The sequence below is a fragment of the Agelaius tricolor genome, unplaced genomic scaffold (assembly GCF_023055355.1).
Source record: "Agelaius tricolor isolate 1412-34295 unplaced genomic scaffold, bAgeTri1.0.p SCAF_3, whole genome shotgun sequence".
NCBI classification, from domain to species: domain Eukaryota; kingdom Metazoa; phylum Chordata; class Aves; order Passeriformes; family Icteridae; genus Agelaius; species Agelaius tricolor.
The window spans coordinates 9,658,627-9,686,461 of NW_027269263.1; the positions used below are offsets into that span (position 1 = coordinate 9,658,627).

Genomic DNA, 27,835 nt, shown 5'->3' on the forward strand with positions numbered 1-27,835 from the left:
CATCTTCCTGCATTTTTCAGCTCTAGTAAGAAGAGGTATAATAAATTATTATTAAATAGGAACCTACTTGATCACATTACAAGTACTTAAAAGTACAGATTAGTGCCGTACTACTTTATTCTAATTAAAACCTTACAACTAGTAACCTGGTGGACTAAATAAGATACCTGAAGCTACTTCACTGTGCAAAGTCTGTCCACCAATTTTGGAGCTTCTGAAATATTTAAAGCTTTTTTTCCCCCCATCCTTTTGCTATGCAAGAAGACCTACACAAGTCAGACAAATGTAAATTACACGGAAAAATTGCATAATGAATCTTACAGATTCAACAGCAACTTCATATTTTCTTTTTTCTTCTATAGCAAGGATTTTTTTTTAATACAGAACATATTTTAATGGAGAAATTGTATTGAGTTCTTCCTGTTTCATATCATATGTCAACAGCACAACCCTCACAGGCACGCTTCCCTCTCAGCCACTGGGACCAAGCCAGCTCCACTTTGGGCATCCCACAGCCAACTCTCACAGAGCAAGCCATTGCAAGAGTGCTGTACACAGTCAGTCACTTGAGAAGAGAGCAGCTGAGCAGCTCACACCACCACGCGAGCCCCTTTTCAAACAGAAAGCAGCTATGTACACGCAGGGCTTGGTTTGCCATGTGCAGAAATCCTTCACAACACTTGAAGAGGCAGCTGCCAAAAAGCAAATGCCAATTGGCAGCGTGGAGGAGCTCACTCTGGAGCCATCCCACGTGCACAGGCTCTCCAACTCAGCTTCTGCAGCCTCTCCTGAAGAGGCTGGGAGGCGAGAGGCTTTCCCTTTGTGCAAGAAAGGGATGTTCCCAAAAGCGGGGGCAGAGGGAGGGTGTCTGGAAAAAAGTACAAAGCAAAGGAGGGGAGAAAGCAGTACAAAAAATCAGGAGTGAAAGAAACAAGGAACAAGATGATGGAACAAGACAGAAGGTATTTTTTATATTAACCTCCTGCCCCCTGTTGTGGGCATCAGTCTCTCCCTAGTAGCAAGCAACACAACAAGAGAAAATGGCCTCAAGACATGCCAGGGAAGTTTAAAATTAGATATTAGGAACATTTTCTTCACTGAAAGGGTTGTCAACAACAGACTGGCCAGGGAAGCAGTGGAGTCACCATTGCTGAAGTTATTTAAAAGATGTGCAGATGTGGCATTAGGGACATGGTTTAGCAGCAGGCTTGGCAGTGCTGAGGTAATGGTTGGACTCTATAATCTTAGACATCTTTTCCAACCTGAACAATTCTATGATACTATCCATCAGGGAAAACAGAGACAAATACAAGGATCAAAGAGAACAAAAATACTAACGTGTCCTCAGATATTTGTGGGATTCACATTCTCTGAACCTGAGAGAAGCAGTGAGAGAAGCAGAGAAAAGAATGATCAAAACAATTCTTATCCCATTTGCTGCTCCTGTGTTGTGCCAAAGAACAATGCAATATGGAGACTGTTTACCCAAAGTGATGGTGTTTTGCTTCCTTGGCCTATCAGGGTGTTATAGATGGATGATGAGATGATTGGCTCTCACAATTAAAAGATCACTATTGTGTGAATATTAAGAAAAGCTTTAGTGCTGTACAGTTATGTTATTGTAGTTTAGATGTCCTCTGTTCTCCCCACAGTTCCTTTCCCCCCTGTACTGTTGCCATCAGACAGCCTGGGCTGTCCAGGACAGGTACAAAGAGGTGTCCCTGGCATGGGGCAGTGGGGAATGGAAAAGCTTGGGGGTGCTCAGGGGGGCAGCACGGCAACACCTGACCTCCAATCCAGTTACAAGCAAGCATCTCCACTGATCAATGGCAAAGAGGAGCTGACTGACAGACTCTGGGAGGGGCCAGGGCTGCCTGATGCCACCCCAGGGGTGTAAAAGACTGAGCATCCATCTTGAAGAGGAAATGGCCATGTGGTGTGCATGAGGGGCAGTTCTCAGCAGTGCAACTTTTTCCCTGTGTAGTCCTTTGTTGTATTTTTGTCAAGGTTTAATAAACCTTTTTAAATTTTCAAAGTGAGCAGTTGTTTCTCACAAGGGCCAAGCGTGAGTGCAGACTGTCAGTCAGCAGTCAGTCACGAGATTCTGCGCAGTTGAGTGCTTGGGCAGATTCAGTTTTAGATGTCATATAATATAGTGTAATATAGTATAGTAATATAGCATAATAAAGTAATTAATAAACCTTCTTAATGCAGCCTTGGCCAGGTTTCAGGGTATCCCTGTGGGCTGCTACAGGTCCAGATAGTGCCGTCCTGTTCAGCACAGCCTCAGTTCCCAAGGAGCTCCCAGCCACAGGCTATCTTAGCAAGTTTAGGTGATACCAGACCTTTTGTGATTATCAGCTCATTTTGTGATTTCAGCTCTTTGCTTGCTAAGTGCCTTTGGCAGACACAGGGAGAGAGAGGAGAAGGCTGCGTGAGGTTCCACAAGGGTGACTTTACTGAGGTCTTCTGTGAAGGTTCGCAGGGAGAGCTCTTCTGCCAAACCAGGCAAAAGCAGCTCTTTATATAGGGTACAGGGGTTTTAGGAATTGTCCAATAGTAAGGGTCAAAGGAAAGTGACCTGTAGCCTTACAGAGAGATAAGCACGGGTCTGGAGGCGGAAAAAAGCACGGGTCTGGAGGCTTCTTAGGTCTAGTCATCATGACTCAGCATCTCCTATCTTAGTCTGCTGACCACCAGAGAGGCCTTGAAGGCCCTGTGCCTGCTACACCTTCTGATACCCATAGAGTCAGATGCATCATTCTCTCCCCATCACTGGGGTTGCCCTGATTTCCAATAGATATTCTCCTCCTTTCTCCTTTAACCCTCCTTCCACCTCCTCCCGCCTTCCCCTTCCGGTAACACAAGAACAACCACAGCAATTTCAGGATAAAAAGGGCTAACACAAGGCGAACAGAGCAGGAGTGTGCAGCAGTACCTGCGGATGGCCCAGATGGCCCTGCTGGGCACGGGCAGGCTGGGCTGCTCCCGGGGCACGGGCGGGTGGCAGGAGCTCCAGGCGCCGCGCTGGGCACAGCGCTGCTGCTGCTGCTGCTGCTGCTTCCCGTTCTCCCGGCCGGACGGCGGCGAGCCCCACGGAGCGGGCACGGGCCTCTGGGGAATGCCCCCGTTCCTCCTGAGAAAAGGCAGAAAAAGGAGGGAAAGGAGGGAAAGAAAAGGATGTGAGGACTCGTACTCTTGGCACTTTCACTCATCCAAAGGTTGAACGCTGTGAAATCGGCACAACGCGGTATCAAAGTGTTAAAAACGAGAGCAGGCTCCCGGTACTAAAGTGATTTCAGTGTTTATTGTAAGAAAGAAAGGCCTAAAGCAAGGGGCCCGGGCTGAGCAGGAGCGCTCCTGCTGAGGATGCTGCAGCGCCGGCGCTGGGGCTGCTCAGCAGCGATGGCCCCGATGGAGCAGCGCACATTCAGTGGGCCAGAAGCCCCTTTCTATCCTGGTTTTTGTCCCTTTGGATTGGTTTCTTTTTGGATCCTTCATTTGCACGAAGGTTTAAGGCACTGGATTGGCCCATTACAGCTCTGTCCAGGCTGGCTCGGGGAGTGCTGCACTTTACTGAGGTGTGTTATGGTACATTTTGTACCATATTTCTTGTAACTATCCTTTAAACCCCTTTTACAATATAACAACCAAACTAACAGTACATGTTTAACAATTATCAACTATTTTACTGTCACAGACACATTTTATGAAAAATCCTTTCCTTAGGATTTTTTCTCCTGAGAAGCTGAGAGGCCTCAGAAATGAAATGTAACCAATGGTTATCTGCTGCTATGGAATGCAACAGGTGGATCTGTGACTGGTCTCATGTGGTTGTTTCTAATTAATGGCCAATCACAGTCCAGCTGGCTCGGACTCTCTGGTCAGTCACAAGATTTTATTATCATTCCATTCCACTCCTTTCCTTTCAAGCCTTCTGATGAAATCCTTTCTTCTATTCCTTTAGTATAGTTTTAATATAATATGTATGATAGAATAATAAATCAGCCTTCTGAAACACGAAGTCAGATCCTCATCTCTTCTCTCGTCCTGGGACGCCTGTCAACACCATCACATTTTACAACAGTTTCTAACCCATTTTTAACAAAACTACAACAGACAACATTACTTCAATCCATAAAAAAAGCCTTTGTGTGCTGAGAGGACAGTATTTATTAGTTCCTAACTAGAGCTAGAGACTTGACAGCAAGAGAAGATGAGCTCTCCTGTATCAAGCTGTTCTCTGGACCTCTGTTAAGATGGGAAGCACTGTGGTGTCACTCCTAATTTTTTGCTCCAGAAAACAAATGATGTTCCACCACTTTTAAACAGAAAACAAATCTGGAGGGGTTGGAAGAAGGAGCAGGTCAGTTTTCAGCAGCACATAGAAGGCTGTTTGTTTTCTGCTGCCCCTTAAAGTCAAATGCAGTCATAAAATCTTGAGCATCACAAAGAGATAAATGCACAATACATGCAACCAGAGGAGATAACACAATACAGCACATCTGGACAAAAGAGCTTCATTCCTACAAGACAAATAGTGCCACATCTGGGCAAGTGGACGCCACTGAAACAAAAAAATAGCTTGAAGAGACCCCCTGGAATGTGGGCCTATGGAAGGGGCAGACTGAGGAAAAGAGGGAGGAGGAAGGCACAGATTTCCCTGCAGTTAATTAACAGTTGTGTTCCCTTTAGCCAGGCAGCTCCCAAAACAGCCTGTCAGGGTGTAAATACAAGTGTTAACAAGCAAGCTGGCTGTCAGCCCCCAGAAATCTCCCTGGCTCCTTGCCCACCAGTCCCACCATTAGGAACTACTTATCCAGTGAAAAGAGGAGGAATCCCCTGCCTGCTGATTTCTAGCGCTGCCAGAGGGCAGGTCTGAAAGGTGCTCTGTCCCCATGAGGGCCTGGAGAAAGGGCCACAAAGGGAGGGGAGCCAGGATGCTCCTGAGAGTCCCCCTTCTCCTCCCTGCAGCTGCTGATCTCACCTTGTGCCAGCTCTGTTCATTTAATTTACTGCAGAAACACAAATTCAGTGTCCTTTTTATAACCCAGATACACACAAGCTCATGTAGGGTGTGACAGGTTCCAGGGCTGGTGGGCAGCACCAGTGGAAACACAAGCAATGATATGAGGAGCAAGAACTCCCATTCTCAGGAGCACTGAGCTCTTACATTCACTCATAGATCTGCACCAAGGATGTTTTGGGAAAAAAACAGATAAAACACATATGTAATGGTTATTATAAAAATTTTCTAATAAACCAGGACTTCTGACTCTGAATGGAGATGGAAAACAGCATAGCTATTTGTGACACTAAGTGGGTGAGGGGTACAAACTTCAAAGTATTTTATTTTTCTCCAGTGACTTCTGAGAGCTGCTAATTATTCCAACCAGAAATGGATGGGTATTTTCCCTCTTTTTCCATCCTGAAAGGACAGAAAAAATATCAAACCTGATTTTACCACTAAACATCATGTAACATTTCTAAACCCATGGCATTGTGATGGAATAATCAAGCAGACATTGTGACTGGAAGGAGTTAAACCAGAGAAATTTTAGGATGTTGATGCTTCAGTCAGAACTCCCACACTAAAAATAAATGTTAGCCTTGCCAGGGTGAATTCAGCATTTCAGGGATCAGTTCTTCACATCTGGTCGATTTACCCAGCAAAAGTAATCAGGCAGCAAAAGAGTAACCAAAAATTTAAAATAAAAAAAAAATTAAAAAATAAAAAAAAAACACCACCACTAAACACAGAAAGCAATTTTGGGTCATTTTGGGTCCCTTTAAATTTGTCAAATATCCATCTAATTTAACAGGGCAAGTCCATCTCCCCCCAGTGCTGTATACCATAATAATACATATTTTAGACTACCATCTAGGTGAAAAGACCTGAAAAGCACCATAAGCCTAAGAAGTTACTTACAATTTGAGTCCATTGTAGGAGAGGGAAAAGAAGTCATAAACCAAGCACACACCAAACACAGTGACTCCAGTTTCTTTCACCAGCATTGCACACGTCCCAAGGAATAAACTAAGCAGCAAAAAGAATGGGGAGGCAGTGGGAGGGAAATGTTCCCCAACATAAAGCTGATCCACACTCCTGAAAAACAGAATTGACATGAAATATCTTAACTTCTCTGCTATTTTCATGTGTATTACAGTCACACAAATACTGAGACACTTTTCCTTAATGCCTTAAGATGGGTGGCACAAACATGTCAAGACATGAACGATCTAAAATGAGAAAAGGCTTAGCCACAGGACAGGAAAGGCAGATGAAAATATGGGGAGCTGCTGCAATTCTTGGTGCACAAGAGGTGAAACAAAGACAAGCAGAAAAATAAAGTAGACTTGAAACAGTCAGGGGAAGGCAAAGTACAGAAAAGGCAGGAAAACACCTGCTTTCTGTCATGTGGAACACACATGCTTAATTCTCCTTCTGGGACAAAAAGCACTAGGCAAGCAAAAATTCCTCCATCCCACCCACTGTCCCCTGAGTCAGAGATGTGTCCTAATCACTAACAGACTGGGCAGCAAGCCCCTATCACATGGGAGAAGGCAGGAAAGAACTGAAATCAAACAGGCAGATTCCTCTGGGGTCACTGTGCTTCACACCTTCTCAAGAAAACAGCACAGTGGGTTTGCAGCGGACAGCCCCACAGGGATATCAGCAGTTTCTCCCTGTGGCTGTGATGACATGGTGCTATTTCTGAATGCAAACAATGTTATTTCAAACTGTAAATAATGCAAAAGGTGCAGAAAGCCCATCCAAGGCAGCTATTTCTGTATCTATACTTGTTCAGTTCCAGTTTTAGAACACAGAGCAGCAAGCAGTGCCAAGTTTTCACCTGAAAAGGATGACTAATGGTCTAGACACACTCCTTAACTCTCTCAGACCAGGTGTTCCAGAGTCCCACAGTCACAGCACGCATTTGAAAGGCAGGCATGTGTCTGCCTGCTCTTCACTCTAAACACAGGCAATTTGCCTTCCATTGAAAACATTTTTTTACCATTTTTACAAGCCCTCCTCTGTTGCATGGTCAGCAGCAATGTCAGTGGAAGAGGGATTGTCAATGTTGACTCCTGTTTTAGTGGTTTTTTGTTCTCATAAGCATCACCATGGCTGCAAGCAGGGGCCAGGACAATTCCACACAGCAGAGCTGTGGGAAGCACCTCTGCCAACAGCCATGAAACACTGACAGCTGCCTCTGGTGCCCTCCTCAGAACAAAGAATCTCATGATGTTACCACGTACCTATTATAGGAGAGAAAAGCCAACAGAAAGAGTAGACAGGCGAGGACGTCTGCTCTGCCTACTATACCTGTTACCTGAAAGGAAAGGAGACACACAGGTGTAAAAACACATCTAAAAAAGTACAAACACTCACTGACTGCCTCAATAATCCATGCTCAAAGCTACTATTTTGAGTTTTTGATCTCTCAGTGTTATCCTCCCTCAGCATACCAAAATGTTATTTGGACAGTGTAGTGTCACAGACACATTTTATGAAAAATCCTTTCCTTAGGATTTTTTCTCCTGAGAAGCTGAGAGGCCTCAGGAGGAAAATGTAAACAATGGTTATCTGCTGCTGTGGAATGCAACAGGTGCATCTGGGATTGGTCTCATGTGGTTGTTTCTAATTAATGGCCAATCACAGTCCAGCTGGCTCAGACTCTGGTCAGTCACAAGATTTTATTATCATTCCTTTTCTATTCCTTACTAGCCTTCTATGAAATCCTTTCTCCTATTCTTTTAGTATAGTTTTAATATAATATATGTATATCATAAAATAATAAATCAGCCTTCTGAAACATGGATTCAGATCCTCATCTCTTCCCTCTTCCTGGGACTCCTGTGAACACCCCCACAGTGTAGGGTATGCTCAGTTTTGTCTGCTGCATTTCTAGCTTGGCAAAACAAATGAGTAAGCCAACAGTAAAGTCATTCCTTACTTAATAAAATATTAATTAAGCTATAAAGAAAATGCCAATTTTAAGGATTTGTTTTAATTTTGTATAATAAGGCTTAGATGAGAAATGCATCCAACTCCCAGTACTGAAATTTGTTAAAGAAAATTACTTACTATATAAGTAACATTGGAATGAACTTTATCACCAAAAAGGGATCGGACAGAATTTATAGAATTTATTCCTCCTGAACAATCTGAGTTTGCAAGAGTTTCTTCCTACAGATTAATGAACAAAATCTTTTTATAAAAGGGAATACTAAAGAAGAATAGATAAACACTTTTTTTACAGTTACTTGAATATCCTATTTCATAAGGATCTAAAAATCACCCATAAAGCAAATAAAAGGCCCTTTGAAATCTCGCCCCTTTTGAGATTACATAATTAAGTTATATTCAGAGCTCTGGCATTTATTTTAACCTATTAAAGTTCTGACCCAGACAAAAATAAATTCCAAGAGGGCCTCATCTAAAACCTCCCTTAAAATATAAAGCTGTATTATCAAAAGGAGCCTAGCTGATTAGTTCACACAACACAGCACAGGGAGTAACTCCAAAGCTTGTGGCTTTTTGTTATTAAGGTAATCTCTCCTCAAAAGTTCTCAGCCACAGGAGCTGTTTCCCTCCCCCATTTACAAAGGCTTGGAATGAGAGCAGTGTGATGTCAGTGGTATCTCAGCTAATGAGAGCATTTCTTTTTTACAGTGTGGAAAGCTGGACATTACCTTGTCTTCTCCAAGACAGCAAGACTCCTTTTAGCTATACAAGTGTCTCCTAGCACTAACAGACTGCAGTTTTGGAATGATTATGTCTTTTAAATGTTTCCTTATAACAAACAGAAAGATTTCCAATATGAGCTGCTGTTCTGTCACTTATGCTGGTGTTCGTGAACAACTCTTTTTCTGAAAAGGATTCTCCTAGCTTTTCATTGGAATAAATATTAATTAATCTGTGAGTCACACCACCTCTGTCTGAGAGAGCTCCTCCAGAACACACAGTAATGCTGCCTTCACTTTTCCTCCCTAAACTGATGGCTATAGGAGATGACTGAAGGCATGCAACAATATCCCAGCAGGAGAGCACAGCCTCACTGAGGTCTTTGGTTTCAGAAAACTCCTGACTGTCCATTTATTCCCAGCAGGGCTGATTAGGACCACCATTTAGAATTCAGTTCCAGAGCACAAAGACTGCAAGTATGAATGTGCTTCTTCCTTAATGACTCCTACAAATTATTTTAAATAGAGTACATTCCCACCTTTGCTCCCCCACAGCAAAAAAAATCACAAGTAAAACATTCTGTATGACTCAGAGATTTCCTTAAAAAAAAAAACTCAAAAACCTAGAATCTTGAAGAATTAATTTATTTTTAGGCTTGGTGGCACATACTTACAGCCTCGGTGTGAATGGGGTGCACAGCAAAGAAGAGCGCCGTGACAAAAGCAAGGCGACAGTCCTTGAACACAGCTTTGTCACAAGTGTACATCAGCACAAGAGTCACCAGACAGTGTAAAATTACATTCACTGCGTGGAAATACACGGGGTTCATGCCAGCCAGCAATATGTTTAACCTGGAGGGAAACAAAACAAAACCATTGCTAGATTTGAGAGACCTTCTAATAGCAAGGCAGCTTTCAAATACTCTAAATTATGCCTTTTGCCCCATTTGCAGTCATCTAATGTTAGTGCTATTAATCACTGCAAACCGCTCTAAACTTTGGTTTATTTGATTAAAGAGGAGCCATTTCCCCAATTTTTATATTGTGTGGTTGTGTTTGGCAGCCTTTTTGACAGAGGTGGGAGAGTGCTGTGCCCTCCCAGCAGAGTTTACTGCAGTGAGACCACGCCTGTGCTTCCTTAGCAGCAAATCACCCTGGCCAACATCATGGCACTTGTCCCATCTCCCTTTTGGCATCTTCTGTGGTTCTGTTGGCCACGTGGCAGCTTTACAACATGGGTAGTTATTTTCTGCTCTGGAAGAGATTCTTTTGCCCAGGAGCAGCCAAGACAAGGACTTGGTAAGGTGCTGGAGCATCTGCTTTTACACGGGCATTTACTCCCATTTAACTTTCAAAACAGTGTCACACACTGAAGGTTAAGCCTTTATTTAAATGCTTTACTGGCATAAAGAAGCTTGTCTAATAGTTCACTTAATTTTTATAAGGACAATGATGGCAAAGATAAGTTAGCTAACATCACCCTAGACTCAGTGAGACAATTAGGGTTCATTATTTCTGTCGATCATAAAAAAAAAAAAATAAAATGTAACAAGCTGTTATGACATTTGTTTGACAGCATGTATTAATACATTCTTCTGGTTACTGTTTTTTTACAGCCAGCTTGCTTAACAGCTGCTGACAAGCCTTGCCTTACACACAGTTGAAGATAATTCTCTTAAATATTAACAACATCTGTACATTTGGACAAATATATATATATATATATATATATATGTATATGTATCTACACAAATATACACACATACACATGGTGCCTATCTAGGGAAGACTTCATATATGAACAAGGAACCTGGAAAAATGTCTAACTAATGTTGAAGGATTTTTTTCTTTTTCTAAACAAAAGACAAGATAAGCAGTGAAAAGAAGAACTCAATCTAAATATTTTACATGCAGTTATAAATATGCTATAGGGTCAATAATCCTTCCTGTTGTTACTAAAAGACTTCAGGTCTCCCATGACAAGCATGATGTGACAGCAAGGCCAGTGAGCTGTTGCTACTATAAAAAACACCTTAGGTGTTTCTGTGAGACAGAGGAGGTGTGAAGAGGCCTGTGAGAGCCAGACAACTTTTTTTTTTTTTTTTTTTTATAAATAACTCTACATTTCTTATTCATAAGCAAGGAAGTGCTAGCTGTCCTGGGTTCGATTTTCCAGGTCAATCCAAATTTACCAGACCAAGAGTCTTACTTGTGCATTCCTGCTGTGCTCCTACTGGAGCGTTTGTGGAGGCAACAGATGAAACCCAGAGAGTTTGTGAAAAAGTGAGATTTTGGCATGACTTGACCTTTCCCTTTGAAGTATGGGTTGATGTAGTTACATTTTGACAAGACATCAGTCTGTGTGATTCAAGAATACACAAAGAGTTTGGAGGTTTTTCTTTTTTTATCCCATTTCTCCTGCAAGCCACTTCAGGGCAGCAACATCCATCACTTTCCCTCATTTCTACCAGCACTGAATGACAAACCACAACAAATGGCAGTAACACACACCCAGCCAGAGCTTCAGCTGCAAATACACTGCAGCAGCAGGAACCCCCAGGCCAGAATCTTGTTTCCAGCACAAGGGAACAAGGGGCAGCACAGGGCCACCCTGTCCCTAAAGGAGCCACAGTTCACTCCAAGGCACCTGCAGATGTGCACAATGACAGGGACCCTCTGCAGGAGACATCCTTTATACAAATAAATCATTTCTAGCTGTGTATCAGCTGAAGCAGAGTCCACTGGTCCCCCTCAAATGCCAAAGTGTGATCTGGGAACCTGATTTCTGGAGAAAGCAGATGCAGGCAGGTGAGGACAAGTGCTCAGGATATCAGGAGATATGAACTTGTGCACCAAAAGGGGAGAAATTCTCATTTAGTTGGCCAAGTTGTGAGAACCAAACACTAAACTCATGACATGTGGCAATACTCTTGAAAATTCTATCATCAGTCTCCATGGATCATATCTGATCACTTTCCCATCCAGCAAAACAGGTCTGCTGGCAGGAGAGGCAGAACTTTACAGGAAAGGGATCCTCCTACCCCTATGCCAAAGGTGGGGTGAGTCCTTCACACCCCTTCTTAGGGTGAACACCAAGGCAATGAGGCTTGTAAGCTGTGAGTTACCTGATGTAAATTATTGAGAACAGCTCTGTAAAAGCATCGGCCTCACAGCCTGGCTGCTCCCCTGCGTGTTCTGTAAATATATAAAAAGCAACAGAACAAAACACAAACATAATACCATGCTGTTCAGGTAACTCTTCCCCTAAACAGCAAAATCAGCCTGCAAGTGTGTTTTAAATACCATCTTTGGTGGTCCATGAACACTAAACATGAGGGTGTGCAGGTGCTATATTCACACCAGTGCTCTTTGCTGCTAAAGCTCTTTGTCATAAGAAATTAGGCCACATGGCAACGAAGGAAACATTCTTTAGTCCTGAAACAATCCCAGCAGAACGATGGTGAAATGTTAGCAGTGGTTAAATTTATTGCATGTCAAAAATCTGGGTCTTCAAACAGCTCTAATCCAAGTCACAAGAACTCTGCAAAGCTGCCCAGCTCACACAGCCATGGGGGAAAAAAGGCAGCCTGCTATGGAATGCCAAATTTGCTCCACTGCAGGGGAGCTGTGGAGGAACTTCTGGGCAAGGGAGCCAAGAAGGGGATGGGTAAATAAAAAATTACTTCTCTCCTCTTAATCTTTAATACCCTAACAGAGAGAGCCAGTCTTGTTTACTGGCAGCAGCGTGCAGCAATTATACACAGCAGACTGTTCAGCAAACAAAGGAAGTAAAACAGAGATATGAATCTCAAAATTAAGGAAGGAGTGGTCTTTCTCCAACATAATGTTCATAAACAGAAGTTCTAGCAAGCAAAAACAGTACTACACTGGAAGGAGGTGGTGCTGTCCATGCATTTCCATACTCATGCATTTTCCATACTTATACTGCCTCACAAATGGGGAAAATCATATCATGTAGCCATTTCTGTATGAAGATCATAACCTCTGCCTGAGCTGCAGCACAACTTGTAAGACACATCTTATACAGAGATTCCACCCTGCACTGAAAGTGGGTATTACTTTGCATAAATTTTGCCATATTTAACACACAATTTGAACAGGAAAAGATCATCACAGGAAACTTAATCCATCCTTATGTATTAAATTAATTGATATAAATCTGCATGTGAGCCTTCCTTATAAAAACTCTGGGGGTTTTACCTTAGTATGGGATGCTGTGAGACTTTCCATTAAGTGTTACTTCCACATCTTGTGGCCTTGTTAGAGCACACAGTGAGGAGAGGAGGTGCTCTGGGCTGTATGAACAGGCTGCTCCTCAAAACAGAGACATGTTTGCAAACAGCATCCTAAAGATCTGGGGCTGAACACAGCAAGTGATAACACTGCCAGGAATAGAGACCCTCAAAAGAGGAGATACAACCATCTCAGACATGGAGGTTGTTCCTCAGAGGAGCCACCCACTAAACACTTGGAGAAGAGCTTTTACTGCTTTGGCACCTCTGCTGGAAGAGTTGCTGGAAGCAAAGATTCGGCCAAACCTCCTGCAAAATGGCAAAGGGCAGTTCAAATGCAAAGGCCCTCAGAAGACCCAGGGAAAGGAGAAGAGCACCAAAGCTACACCAAAGTGCAGTGTCTCAATACTAGGGGACACTGACACGTATCTTCTAACAGATCTGACCAGCATCATCCCTGCCACCACCAAAACAAAAAAGTGAGTACAGAAATCTCAGCATTGATCACATGTCCCAGCAGGGCAGACAGGCTGCACTGAAACATGTATTCAAGCCAAGACCCAGCACTGTTTTTGTGCCCACGTGTTGCAGCAAGTGTAGCTCAGCATGTCACACCCAAGGCAGAGCACTGCCCAAAATACACAGCCATGCAGGAGGTACACCAAAATAAGAAATCCCTTGGTTTTGTTAAGGCTGATGGATGTTCTCCAGGAACAGTGGAATAGCACAGTTTTGCCAAGTGTAGCAGTTTTTCTACCATTCCTCCACCATCCACTCTCAGAAAAGGAATTGCACAGCTTCACTCTCAGAAAGAGAGACCTCCACAGGCAGCAGCCTTCTGTTGAAGGTTCTCTGAATAGAGGCTGTACAACAGCTCTCCAGAAGAAAGCAGATCATTCTTATAACCTCCATCAGTCCCATCAGATGTCCTGCAGAGAAGTTGCCAGGGACACATCAATTCTGGGTAAGCAATTCCCCACGGAGAAGGCCTGGAAATGCAGTGGGACTCTGTGGCTTCATCCTCACAGACTCAGAGTCAGAGGGGTCCATGATGCAAGAGCACAGGCTCACAGACAAATTCCATATATACCCACTTATTTACAGTATATAATCATCAGCACTCCCCCCCCCCCCCAGCTCTTATATAGTGCTTTTCATCCACTTGTACACATGAAGATTCATTCAACCTTTCTTAAGGTCTCTTATGATTTAATAATATTGTATACCATAATTGGAGAGTTTCTCTTTTTATAGACTTTGTTATTATCCCTGGGCAGCTCTTGTTTAGTTTAATCTGTTTTATTATTTTCAGAAGACTAACAATGAAACACAACATGTTATGAAACAGAAATGCACAGGATAATAATGGTAATTTGTTATAGCAAGTAACACCTAATGGAAAGTCTCACAGCATCCCATACCTCATAAAACCCCCACAGTTTTTATAAGGAAGGCTCACATGCAGATTTATATCAATTAATTTAATACATAAGGATGGATTAAGTTTCCTGTGATGATCTTTTCCTGTTCAAATTGTGTGTTAAATATGGCAAAGTTTATGCAAAGTAATACCCACTTTCAGTTCAGGGTGGAATCTCCTTATGAACTCCACAGATGCATGGACTTCGTGCCAGGAAAATGAGCATTTGCACTCCAAAAGAGGTGCAGCTGCATCAGTGGCAATAATGGTTAAGGCTCTATGTGGAAACAGCTCAGAGATTAATGAAAAACCTGTAGCAGCATACAGGAAATAAGCCCCTTTGCACTGGTGCTCCTGCAATGGCCAGTGTCCACCACAAAGAGCAAGAGCACTTGGTGCTGATTTGTGCTGATAATCTTCCCACAGTACAGTACAATGCCTGAGAATTAAATGGACAACAAGGCTTAAAAGGCTTGGTCCTTGGTTTGCTGGGATGGCAATGGGTGACAAGGCAGAGGCTGCATCAATTCCCCCCTCCAGCCACTGCCTCAGAGCACAGGAGTCATCCCTTACAGAGCAGAGTTAAGTGCAGGCATTCAGAGCAGCTTATTGCTTTCCAGCAGGGGTAGGGAAAGAAAAAAGAAATCACAATTAGACTGGGAAGAAGCAGCACCTTGAAGGTGGCAAATGTGCCAGAGGAGAATTTTCTGGTAAAACCTCAGCAAGTGTGGTTTGATGATCATTCCTGTGTTGCAAATAACAAGGGTACCACTCACACAGCTTTAGGTTTGCACCCACAAGGGGCCTTGGTAAACTGAGTAGAAGAAAAGAAATCCAGAAGAAAGCAAATCATTCTTATGATGGGCCTTGGTAAACTAAGAGAAGAGAAAAATCCAGATGACGGCAAGCAACAAAATTACAAACCAGGTGTCATTTTATCTAGAGAGTGAACAAAATGCAGTTTGTCTTAAAAAATATTCATAAGTAGCACCTCAGCCAGAACTGAGGAAACTCATGAACCTCTTCAGCAGCCATCCATCAAAGCGTGGAGAGAAGAAGGGATGAGATGTGATCAAAACCAAGCTAAGACAGTCAATCATCAAGAAGAGAAAGCAATAGAAACCAAAATCTAGTATAAAGTTATTAGTCCTAAAGACAGTATTTCAAACTGGATGTAACAGTTCTTCACCAAATATGAAGTCAGTTTGAAATAAGTTGAAGACCATGAAGGAAATGCCATTCTAACTTGCAAAGAAAAAAGGTAAAAAAAAAGGTATAGTGAGCAAAAAGAGAACACCCTTTTTTCTTTTCCCTTTCTTTCTTTAAGACTGTGAGACAATAAAGAGAAAGCTCAGGAAAGCAGTCAGAAAGAGAGAGAGGAAATGCAGAGAAATGCCTTTAGGTAACCAGCAGCAGGCAGAGTACTTTATTTTCAGGGACTCTAAAGAGTATTGACAAGGATGCTCCTGTGGGCAAGAAGGCTGGTCGAAAGCTGAGACTTTTAGCTAAAAGATGGGCAAAGAAAATTAATGGTGACATTGGTGCAAGAGGAACAGAATGCCCAATGAGAGAAAATCTCCAGGAATTGGTAGGTGTTAAATAGAGACAAGACACCACTGAAGCAAGCAGCAAAGATAAGCGTGACTGCATCCACCTCAGCCAAGTTGTTCAGGAGCATTAGAGAACTCTTTCTCTCATAAAAGGCTTTAAATTCAAGAGACAGGCAAATTTTATTCAGGGCTGACAAAATGTGAAGGCAGACTCCTTCATGCTTTGTACACACCTCTCCTACTGAGCAAATCCTCACCTCTGCAAGCAGCATGACAGCATGGACCCCAGCCAGGTCTGCATCCCCATCCCTGGGCAGGGAGCCTCCCCCCACCCTCCACAGGAGCCTGTCCTCCTTCCAGGGAGTGCAAGCAACCCCGAGAAACACAGCCCAAACTTACACCCACAAACATCAGACACCTGCTACAAAAATTACATTTGTGAGGGAGACTTCTTGTGCACCTGAAACTGGGGGAAAAACCCAAGCTTTGAGGCACCAAGCTTTGGAAGACACCTAAAATCACTGTAAGGCATTCTGCTCTGGGTCAAAAGAAATCCTTATGTGCTTAGGGATGTATCTGTATATTCCAGTTATAACACAAGCAGTTTTACAAAAGAATCTGCTTTTCTTCACCAAGCCCACCTCTTCCAGTGTGGCTACACCAGCACTACATCAATTTCATGGCAGGTATCACAGCAGCAGTGTGGAGAGTGAATGCCACAGCATGAGTAGAAATAGTAGACTAAGCTGTACAAGAGAAATACTGACACAATCTTAAACATTGTGATGTTCAGAGTGAAGAAAATACTTGTGCACTGTGTATTTAACCTGACACATTATAGCTCCACTATATTACCCTGCACTGTCAAACTGTAATATAGCATTAAATCAATAACAAAGAAAATGTGAGGTCTTTTTTCCTTCCCCAGGTTGTTTTGGTTCTCTTAAGCTCCCTGTCCTTGAAACTTATGCCACTGATACAGCTGAAAAAACAGAAGGATCAGCTGTAAACAACCAGATAGATCAGAAGGCTGACAGTGAGTTATAGAATCAGTTCTCTCTTTGGCTCTGTATTTACCTCTAACCCAGCTCACATTCACTTAAGGCTTTGATCCAAAGCCACTGGAGCCTCACTTGAGGCTCTCAATGCCAACCCAGAATACTGAGCTGCTGCTGAAGGGCCCTGTTTACTTCCCAGGCAGGTACACACCCAAGCCATCAGTGGCTAGCAGCCTTGGTGGGCAGACCTGGAAGGTTACCCATGCTGCAGTCAGCACCTGAGCACAGCCCAGACTTTTTAATTTATCCTTTTCCTCATTTTTTTTCCCAGCTAGGGTACTAGTAGGATGGCTCTCTGCACAAACTGTGTCTCTTCAAATTCCCTTTTGCAGCTTACTCCCCCTCCAGCTCCTCTCCTCCAAGGAGTGGAGTGGACACTCTGACACCCTCCCCAGAGAGCCAGGCACATTCCCAGTGAACACCACTCCCACCTCCTTTGGGGAAGACCAGGTATCTGCTGTGCTTCCCTGCCATGCCATCCTCCCAAGTCTTTGTCACAGCCATGTGTCCTAGATGTGTCACCACCTTTTTCTTCTGTCCCTGGTGGGCTGTTCCTTGAGACATCCCTCACCAGCAGCTGCCTTGGCACCACCACCGAGGCTGAGCACACAGGGCCTTCACTTCTCAGCCACCTGCAAGCCAGGAGGCTCATATCTGATTAAATGTCTTGACATCTTGGCATACAGAGGATTTGAAAGGCTTCACTCTCACCATTTTCTATCACTGTGTACCTTCACTGTGCTGCTGACTACACCAAATCTTCATCACCTGTGTTTCTGGGTTGGAGAATCTATCTAAATGGGGATTTGGCAGACAGAAAGAGAAAGAGGAAGGGAGACAGCATTGAGGATTGCACCTTCTGCTTCAGCAGCTGAGAAACATTTCTGCAAAACCACTGGAAACAAGGAGTAACTGAAGTGCTACTGAGGGAATAAATGATTCAGTGAACTTCTGTTAGTGGAGGCAAGGTGTAAGACAGAAAGCACCCAGTTTAAATATAAATCCTGATTGAATTACAGAACTGGCAGTTCTCTTTTTTGCCTTTTTTTTCTACCTTTCATCTTAACATTTTATAGGGAAGACACCAAAAGATAGTATGTTCTGAGTCCAAGAAGTTGCCTTCTTTAGAAAGAAGTGTATTGAATCACTTCTTAGAGAAGAAAACACCTGCAGGTAAGTAAGTCAAAGTGATAGCAGCTGGAGAAGAGAGCATGAAGTAAGTTTTTCTGAAGGACTAAGCAAAACCACTGCCTACCATCTCAGCTCCTGTGCAGATGAGGAGTTCTGCTAGACCTGTCACCTAACAGCTAACCATGTGTAATAGGAATGCTTCTGAACCAACTCATTCAGCATTCCTTTATTTTATAGAAGTCAAGAGAAAAGGCAAGAGAAGTTCAAAGACACAAAACAGACATTATTTAATTCAACAGTCCATATGGAGGCTTTTTCCCCCTTCTGATGTTAACCCACACAAAACAGTGCAGCAATACTGTGAATATTTTAAGTTTTGCTTAATGGTTCCAGTGGGCCACTCTTTTTTTCCTCTGATCATTCATACTGTCAGATCCAGTGTGAATAATGTCAAATACTTGAGCTCTTTTCACTGTTTGGCTCCAGAGCATTAGTCTACGGGAATGAGGACTGTCACTTATGATTTCCAATTCATCAGGGACACTGAACTACTGTTACACAATTTCAGCAATGTCTGCTTCAGATTTTTCTGACAGATGGGTGATAAATTTTTTTAATTGAGATCATTTCAGGAATATGTAGCTTATATGTAGGATATGTTCAGCCTAATGAGAAGTCCACGGGGCATTTTGAGTCCTGCCTCTTACTTTCACAGCCACAAAAGGCAGAAAAGAGACTGAGACAAAGTTTCAGTAGATTGATGAATCTGTAGATATAAATTTCAGCACACCCTTCACATCTGTTCTGTACAGGCAGTTTGGAGATCTCCCAGATGCTTTAATCTTAATGCAGCAAGATGCAAAACAAGCCTTTACAGATGAAAGTTTCATGCAAGAGAAGCAGAGCCACTAGGCTGATATAAAGTTTCATGCCGCTATTGAAATGCCTTGGATTTGACCAAATGAGCACCACAACAAGATAAATTAAATAAAACAAGCAAATCTACAAACAATAAAGATACCAGAATACTTTGGTCCTCTCTTCCCTCCTTCCTGCACGAATCACACAATTTTCTCGAGTATCTTAAGTGGCTGGAGTAAATTCTAACAAAAGTATTAGCAACGTTCATTTCCATTCTGTTACCTATCAGTTTCTGCTAAGCTTTTAACGAGAATCAGGGTAAATACTTTTTTTCCTTCTGCAGGAAGACAGAGAGCAAGCAGCAACCTCCTGCTGGGCAAGGCAGGGGCGGATGCCTCAGGCAGGCAGAGCACGGCGGCTCAGCCACAGGTTCAGCACTGCTTGGCAAAAGCTGCCCCAGGCTTCTTTGGAAGCACTGGGTTTCACTGAGGATTCACTCCACCCCGTTCTCAACATCTTCCTCTGACACCCTACTGGTAGAACTGAAATGGGAAGAATGTGGACACTGGAAGGCTGGAAGGATAATTGGAACACAGTGGATATCATCTCCCTCTGCAGCCAGGGAAGACAAACGATTCCTTCCCTATTCCAAATGCAATGCCAAGTGGTGAACAAATGACTCTGCCTTTGACCCAGTGTCTTGGCTGTATGGTTATTATAAGCAGAGAGGATTAAATCTTGTTCACAAAATTAGTGTCATTTCCCTTCCAGAAAGGACTAGGCAGAGACAGCACTTCATCCTTTTTTGACACACACCCCTTTAAACAGCAAAGGCAAAACCAGTTCAAGTACATACAAATGGGAACTGGAACATTTAGTTTCCATTTCGTTATTAAAGTTTAAGTTCCTTTTGCTCATTAGCATCACAATCTCAATCCTGCAACCTGATCTAGGAGGCCAAGTCCAGCACTCCAGCACTAATATTGTGTGCAACGAGGTCAGTGGTGATACACACACGTTCACTCTTCCCTCCAATTACCCCCAGGTGTGTTGCTGGAGGAATGGATTAGTTACATAGACCCCCAAACTACAAGAGTTTGGTTGGACACATGATGGAGAGAGAAGGCACTCTGTGTGCACAAAGCCAGCTCTGCCTGCAACTACCTACTCCCACCTCGCTCTTTACAGAAATGGGCTGAGATGCCCTTCAAGGAGAAGGTACAAAACTTGTTCCAAAAAATCCAGCTTACAAGGGTCTGTGCTCTTCAGCTTTCCTTTATGAGGAGCATGCCAGCCTGTGCCCAGACAGCCAACACTGATGGCTCTTGGCTCCAAGTCCACCTTTACAACCACAGAGCAGCAAGTGCTCTGCGGGAGTGCCAAGGGGACGTTCCATTTCCCAAAACTGCTCCCGCTTCACAGAAACACTCAATTTCCACAAATTCATGAAATTCTATTTATATATCCGGTGCACTAATGAGTTACTCAATCAGCAGAGTGAACCAGGAACCGGTAACACATCCCCCTGGCAGACCTGCCAATGCACATACCCTTTATTCCAAACACCTGCTGTAGTTTGTAATGAGCATCTACCGATCACCCAGCACTAGACATCACTCAGCCACACCACCAGCTCTCCAGCACAGCTCTCTGCAAACACATGCATCATTTCTAAATGCTAAAATGTGCTAAATATTCATCGTTAGTGTTCCATCAGAATAAATTAAATAGAGAACAAGCTAATGGAAAGAATGACAAACTGTACGGGTTGTAACTGAGCTGATTTGCCTCAAATTCTTCTCCTGGGGGAGAGAGGCCAGCGAAGGTTTTCTTTCTAGGATTAGCGAAGGTAGCTGTCCACTTTACTGCCTCTCAACTTCCCTTTATTCCTGTAAAACCGAAACTCCTCCTCAACAACTTCGCCCGGTACACGGAGAAGGAACATCTGAAGCAGGGAGGCTGCAACTCCGCGGCTGACAAGGGAGGCTGGCAGCTGCCAGGAGGGATGCGCGGAACGGCGCGGTACCCGCGGGGCTGACCCCTCCACTTAGCGCTAAGAACAAAGGCAGGGATAACTACGGGTCTGTTTCAAAACACAACGCGGGAAGTTTCTGGCACGATCGCTCAATTGCGGAGAAAAGGTACTCGAGATAAAGCACAGGAGGAACTCACGAGGAATTCATGTGCGCACCTTCCCCAGCAAAAAGCGATTTCTGAAACGCTCCGTTTTCCCTTTTATCCCTCCCGCAGCCCGGCGAAGAGGCGCCACCTGCTCCCAAACGGCGGGCAAAGAGAGACACTTGCCGGGAGAGCGGCGGACTCCTCCGGAGCGTCACCTCATCACTCCCCTTCTCCGGAAAACTTGCCCCGGGCCGGGCTGCGGGACCGTGGAGCCCCCGCCCGCCCCCGTCCCGCAGAGCCCCGGGCAGAAATGCTGAATCACGAAGCCGAGGGCGCGGGACCGGGGGGCTCCCCCTGACCCCCTCCCGGGGCCGGCCGCCCCCGTCCGCCCGGGCACGGAGCCGGGGAGGCTCTGTGCGGAGGGGAGCCCCCGCCCGCCCCGCCGACACTCACTTGAAGGTGAGGACGCAGAGGGGCCGGTAGGACTTGTGGCTGGTGTTCTCGGCCATGCGCTTGCCCCAGAAGTCGTTGGCGAAGGCGGCGGACACGGGGGCGGCCGCCCGCACGTCGGGGTTGTTCACGATGGCCCAGACGTCGTCGTGCACGAACTCGCCCCGCAGGGAGTTGCCGTAGCAGAGGACGCACAGCCCCGCCAGCACCGCCGCCGCCGCCGCCCCGCCGCGCCGCCCGCCCGCCGACGGGCAGGGGGCCGGCGCGGCTCGGTCCCGGCTGCGGGAGCCCCGCGCCGAGCCCGTCACCATGGCGCGGGGCTCGGCCCCGGCTGCCCCGGCTGCGCCGCCGCCGCGGCGCGGGGAGGCAGCGGCGCCCGCATGGTGCGGGGCGGGCAGCGGGACCGCCGCCGGCCACTCGCGCTCTGCCGAGGCGCAGCCCGCCCGGCTGCAAATAAACAGCGGCCGCCTCCCCGCGCCATCCCTTCTCCTCCTCTTCCTCCTCCTCCTCCTCCTCCCCCCCCGCGCCCCCTCCCGCACGCATGCTCCTTGCCGCGCTGTCACACGGCCGCCACCTCCTCAGCCCGTCGGCGCGGTGCGCTCTGCCCGCGGGGCGCTCTGCCCGCGGTGCCCGCTGCCCGCAGGGCGCTCTGCCCGCGCCGGCCCCGCCGCACAGCGCGGAGGGGACGCGCCCGGCACGGCCCGCGGCGGGGAGCGCAGTCCCGCTGCGGCGCTCGGGTCGCCGCTGTCCCTGCTCTCTCAGGAGACGCGTGCAGGGCTGTCCTGCCGCCTGGGGCCAGCGCCTCCTCCGAACCCCCCTGCAGGCAGCCCCCTCCGCAGCTCCCCTGGGGACCGTGCTCACCTGGCCGGCGGCAGCATCCCAGCCGGCTCCACGGCACCCACGATGCTCCACAGCACCCACAGCGTGCATGATGATCCGCTACCGATGCTGTTGCTGCACCGCATCCACGCTGCTCCACGGCATCAGTGCTGGGCCACATCCTCCACGCTGCGGCGTCGGCTGTGCCAAACAGTTCCCCACTGTGTCCTGCTGGAGGAAAAGGCATTTTCGTGCCACAGAACTTGTTTTCTCTACTCTGGTCTATTTCCTGTCTTTATTCCAAAATCGTTTGAGAGCTGTAATGTATCTATACCCTCCCACGGATGACCTTTCCTGTGTTAGTGATAAGCCCCAATAACTTAAGGAAAGGCCATGGTCAGATCATCTATTCACCCATTTATGAAAACTACATAGTCACAGATTTTTCAAAAACCAGAAAAACAAGGACTCTATTAATGGGCTTTTACCCTTTAAAGAAAACCTTCTGCCTATAACCAAACAAAGCAATAACACTGCTTGGCAAAGAGGCTTCGATTCAATTTGGTGAATAACAGCCTGGACGCACTTTGAATTTGTTCTTGAGAAAAGATGCACTGGGCAGGGCTCAGCAGCAGCCTGTGCAGCTCCTAGCTGCTCCCGTGTGAGCGTGCCTGCTCCCGTGTGGGAAAGAGAGGGGAGCGGAAGCCTTGGAGAGTTCATGCAGGCTGTCCAGGGCAAGCCTGCTCCAGGAATGCTTTTTCCCCCAGCCTATTTGGCACTTGGAGTGGTCTGGTATTTTCCAAGTGCAACAGAGCAGGCTTTTCAGATGCACTTTTGTTATAGCTAAAAATAACAGTTAACTCTGCCTAGGACAGTGTGTTTATATCCGGGACAGAAGGAAACTCCACCACAATCAGAACCATTAATGCAAACTTTCTCTTTAAGCAGCTGATGAGATTTAGGCAGCTGGCTGCATGGAGTTTTCATCAGCAGTGGGAGACCACTCATGATAATGTATTGGTCTTCATTTCCACCAAAGTTTCAAAGCCTAGGCACGCAAACCTAGACTCCAAAGTCAGTGCATAGGCAGAGGAAGAGAAACAGCCTGGTATCCAGAGGCACTCAAGTACCAGAGCCCACGAGGACCCAGCAGCTCTGGAAACAACCTCACTATTGCACACATGGCTAAGAGGTGGGATCGGGACTTTTTGTTGACATAAATTAAAGTAGTGTTTGGGGGGGGATGGTAGAGAGGAATAGACTGTCATGTTGTTGAAAGCAAAAACAATGTATAAGATTTAAAAATTGAAATTGCCTTACAGTAGACAGCAGGTCATATTTGAAATTCTAAGTTACTCAGCTGAACAAAATCTGCAATCCTCTAGCGCAGCTGGGCCTCAGCAGGCTGTCCCTCCCAATAAGACCCCCGTACCTCTGGTCCTTCACCTCCAGGGATCAGAGTCCTCACAGCCTTTCTCATCGATGTCTTGCAGCCTTCTGTCCTTCCCCATCATCGCAGGCTGGGGGCAGCCCACTGACAGCCTGCTCCTGCCACAGAACAGGGCCCAGGGCTGCCACCGGGCAGCTTGGCACACGGGCAGGGACAGATCTCTCCATTTGTTATCCAGGGCTGTGGGACATGTCCCTGCTCTGTCACAAGCTCTGCTGTCCACTCCTTCAGCTTAATTAGTTCTTTACAAAAAGCTCACCAAAAATGCAGAGTTCTAAACCAGCAAATGATGAAGAGGTGATAGAAAATAATTTTCCCATCAAGGAATTTGCTGACAGTATCTTCTGACAGTATCATACACAGCCATCTAACATCACATAGTACAACAGGCACACTCCATGAAGTAAATAACGTTGCTTATGAATACAGAGCTACAATATCCTGCTCTCTTCCATAACCCACCACGCTTGATTAACACCAAAAAGAGAGAGATGGCAGTCCTGACCCACTCAGGACTCCTTCCCTTCACACTCTTTAGGAGGGCACCTATACAGACCATTGGCTTTTATCTGGCACATACCTAGACTTTGCAATGGAGAAAAACCCAATGTATTTTTAAACTGTTTCTTATGTGTTTATTGAAATGTTATGCATAACATGTAGTCAACACTGATTTGCCAAGTCCTTACATGACAAGAAAATCTATTCTCACTTCTCCAAGACAGACCAGTTCTTTCCTTTCTTCCCTCAAGCAAACATCTGAAAGAGACAAAGCAATGCTCCAGCCAGCCAGTGAGGAAGACCTCCTGTTCTTCACACCAAGACCCACTGAAATACCAACACATCATCCTCTACTTTCTCCACAAAGGGGAGCATTACCTCTTCATGCACCAGTCACCATCACAGATTGAATTCAAGATGTTGTCTGTTGCTAGAAGTCTTGTCCACCTATAAAGAAAGTATCAGCAAAAAATTCAGAGAGCAGAAGAAATACTGAACACTGCTGTGTTCTGAATGTCAGATCTGTACAGATATATGCAGGCATAGACACAGAGGGAGATGAGAGAGAGAGAGAAAGAAGAGACTACAGAGATGGGATGATTTGCTCCGAAGTTGCTTTGTCACTTCCAAAAATATGTTATCTAATAAGATGTGTTTCCTTCTTCTGTGAGCCTTGGTTCTTTCTCTACCTAAAGTAACCATGCCATTGCTTCTGAAATGTGAAGCCAAATTGCTTCTCAGAAAAGCCGAGCTGGCTTCTGGAATTGTGTGTAGTTGAAGTACTCCAGCTATTTTCCTGCTTCCTTGTGTTTGAATCACAAGTTTTGTGCCAGCTATATAAAAAAGATTAACAAATGGCTGTTAAAACTAGAGACCTTGAAACTAATTATGTGCGATGCTCGAAAAATCCTTGCTCTGCTAATTGAGCAGAGCTCGTTACTTCCAAAGCAGGAAAGTTTTGCCTCCACTTGGAGTAAAACATACGGCAGCCAATGCAAGGCAGGAGACACATTTGAGCAGATACACTTCAAAGGGTTGAGCACTGATTGATCCGCTATTATCTGACAATTGCAACTGCTCAAAGGCAGAGAGAAACTGCAAATGTTTTGAGTTTCGAGCTTAAACACGGAGTTCTGAAGAGTCAAGCTTTGCATTGACTGATTAAAGTATAAGAATGCAGTAAATACAATTTAAAAGTTAAATTACCATATGGTCATAGCTAGAGGTAAATTTCAAAAGTAGCACATGTAAATAGTTTCTTGCTGTCTGAGCAAATAATTTTACATTTAAATGAAGTCATTTGGTAACTGGTCCAATTGATTTCTGCTTGTAGTCAGTTACTGCAATTCATTTCAGTTGCCCCAGGATGAAACTCTGTATCTGCCACACAGAGAATCTTCAGTGGATACAGATTATGTTTGTATGGTTAAAAACAAATTAGGAATCCTAAATCCAGTGTGTTGCCTGTGCTCAAAGAGCTTTGGAGAGACAGAAAGCAATCCATGTGGGCCTGAACCCCTCCAAGGGGTTCAGTGCAGGAATAATTTGGTTTAGTCAAGTAGGATTTGCATTTTGGAGTTACTGGGAGCAAGGCAACTGTGAAAGGCTGTACTGAGATTTGCTGGGAAAATCCTAATTACGATCCTTTTTTCCTTCTTATCAAATTGCCTCTAAGTCTATTCAGGCAACAGAAAGTTTCTCTTTGGTGAATTCTTCCTAAAGCCCAGTGAAAGTTCTATGTTTTTGCTTTCACTTTCAGCTGTGGCCAAGAGCCAGAACATGCAGGAGAGGAAAGCTTAGTACCTTGGTCCTGTGATCCTTAGGAGACAAAGAAATCCAATATCCTCAGGACGACCTATCCTTTTCAAAGGGGATATAGTATTTCAAGTTCAGCCCACAACCCCCTAGCAAGCCTTCTCACCATGCCAGTCACAGATTGTGCTAAATATCAGCCCTGAAAATTCCACCCCCTCAGTATTTACCAAGGGATACCAATAAGAAGATATCACATGATAAGCACTGCTTGGTGGATCCTCATGGATGCTCATTTCCCACCCCTGACACAGATGGGAAGTAACAGAATCCTCTGTGACCCATTTTCACATCCATTTGTCACCTGTTTCATATGCTTGCGCAAAATGAGAGATTTCGAGCTCAGAAAAAGCTTGCCATAGTTGTTACTGGATTAGAGGGAATCTCTTTTTCAGCTCATACAACAAATGCATTTTCTGCCTTTGAAGAGACCTGACTTAAGCCTTGGTCTATGGGCAGGATTGTTCAGAGTCTTTGAGCACCCACAGTAGAGGGAGCATCCATGATTTGACGCTCTACCAGCAAATGGTAGAGTGACTTGGGTTATGTAATCTCAGTTCAGAGGTCAGGGACAATACAAAGGTGGGACAAGCCCCAGTAATGAGAATAATTGGATTCTTCATCTCCTGAGAGGAGGCAGACTATGGCATAGGCAGATGAGATTCCCCACTCCAGCAGGTTCATCCATCAGCTGAGGGGATCAGTGCTTTCCATTTCTGTGTGCATGGTTTGGGTGCTCAGAAAACCATGAAACACGGAGTGGAGGAGCAAAAGCGTTTTTCTTTCCTTACTTAGAATGGATCTGCACTTTTCCTCTGCTGGAAGCATTGAAGAAGTTTCCCAAAGCCAAAGAAAGTCCTCAGCCTTGCCCTTGCCTGACAGATCTTTTTTATTGCAGCAGAGCAAGGGAAAAGTACAGGCAATAGGGTTTGAGTCATAAGAGTTATCATTTGCAACAGTCATCTATTTATTGCTGATTAACTACAAGACAGTATTATAAGAATTTTTATGCACTTCATGGAAATCAGTTAATGACTCAGAACCACAAAAATTAAAAAGGGAAAACCCAAGATAGGCCACCCTCTGGATAAGCAAATGAGGGATTCTTATATGACCCAACATTTTTTTTTCACTTACATTGCATAGCGCTGGATGACATTTTCACTCTTCCTGGAGCACTGTTTCCAAGCAGAATGTGTGTTTAAAGAGGCTGTTTAAAGAAAACCTTGCTAGAGAGAAGTTGTTTTAAAAGGATAACTTTCCCAAGAAATGGTCATTAGTAACTCAGTGGCATGCTTCCCACGAGGCTGTGCAAGGACACGTGTAAATTGTCTGTGGCTGTACTGCTGCATGCTGAGGTCAAGTGCAGGGTAAGACACTCTGATCAATATTTAGTAGTTGGGATTCATATTGCTCCTGTAGGGAGACACTGGATTTGGAAGATAAACCTGATTTTGGTGAGATAAAGGAGGCATTTTGGACTGTACTGAAACAGTTAATTTCCCCTATAATCAGTCTTCAGAGTTGGCTGGAGGTTCCCCAGTGCAATTGTCTCTTGAAAGTTCATATGTCAAAATAAAAGCAGAGGTTAAAGCCCCTGAGTCTGTTCCCCATTCAGATTCAGTTAGTTTTGTTTTCTGTGAATCTCTGAGCTGGAACGCAGCAGCAGTTCTCTCCTAAAAGTAACTGATTTATACAAAAGATCTTCTGGCATCCCTACA

General features: G+C 44.9%; 1 protein-coding gene across 2 annotated transcripts in view; it reads right to left on the reverse strand.

Moving 5' to 3' along the window:
* TMTC1 (transmembrane O-mannosyltransferase targeting cadherins 1) overlaps positions 1 to 22,513 on the reverse strand; it is a 150,569-nt gene extending 128,056 nt beyond the window's left edge. Inside the window, exons 1-5 of one of the 2 annotated variants that reach the window (XM_071422391.1) lie at positions 22,394 to 22,513; positions 9,363 to 9,540; positions 7,261 to 7,334; positions 5,930 to 6,106; positions 2,939 to 3,136 (exon numbers count right to left, since the gene is read on the reverse strand). In XM_071422391.1, the coding sequence (XP_071278492.1) occupies positions 2,939 to 3,136; positions 5,930 to 6,106; positions 7,261 to 7,334; positions 9,363 to 9,540; positions 22,394 to 22,497 (731 nt within the window). In that variant the 5' untranslated portion in view covers positions 22,498 to 22,513. Of the gene's footprint in view, positions 1 to 2,938; positions 3,137 to 5,929; positions 6,107 to 7,260; positions 7,335 to 9,362; positions 9,541 to 21,535; positions 21,968 to 22,393 lie in introns of those variants that run through there. The other variant, XM_071422390.1, reaches the window with a different exon arrangement.
* Between the last annotated feature and the right edge of the window lie 5,322 nt (positions 22,514 to 27,835).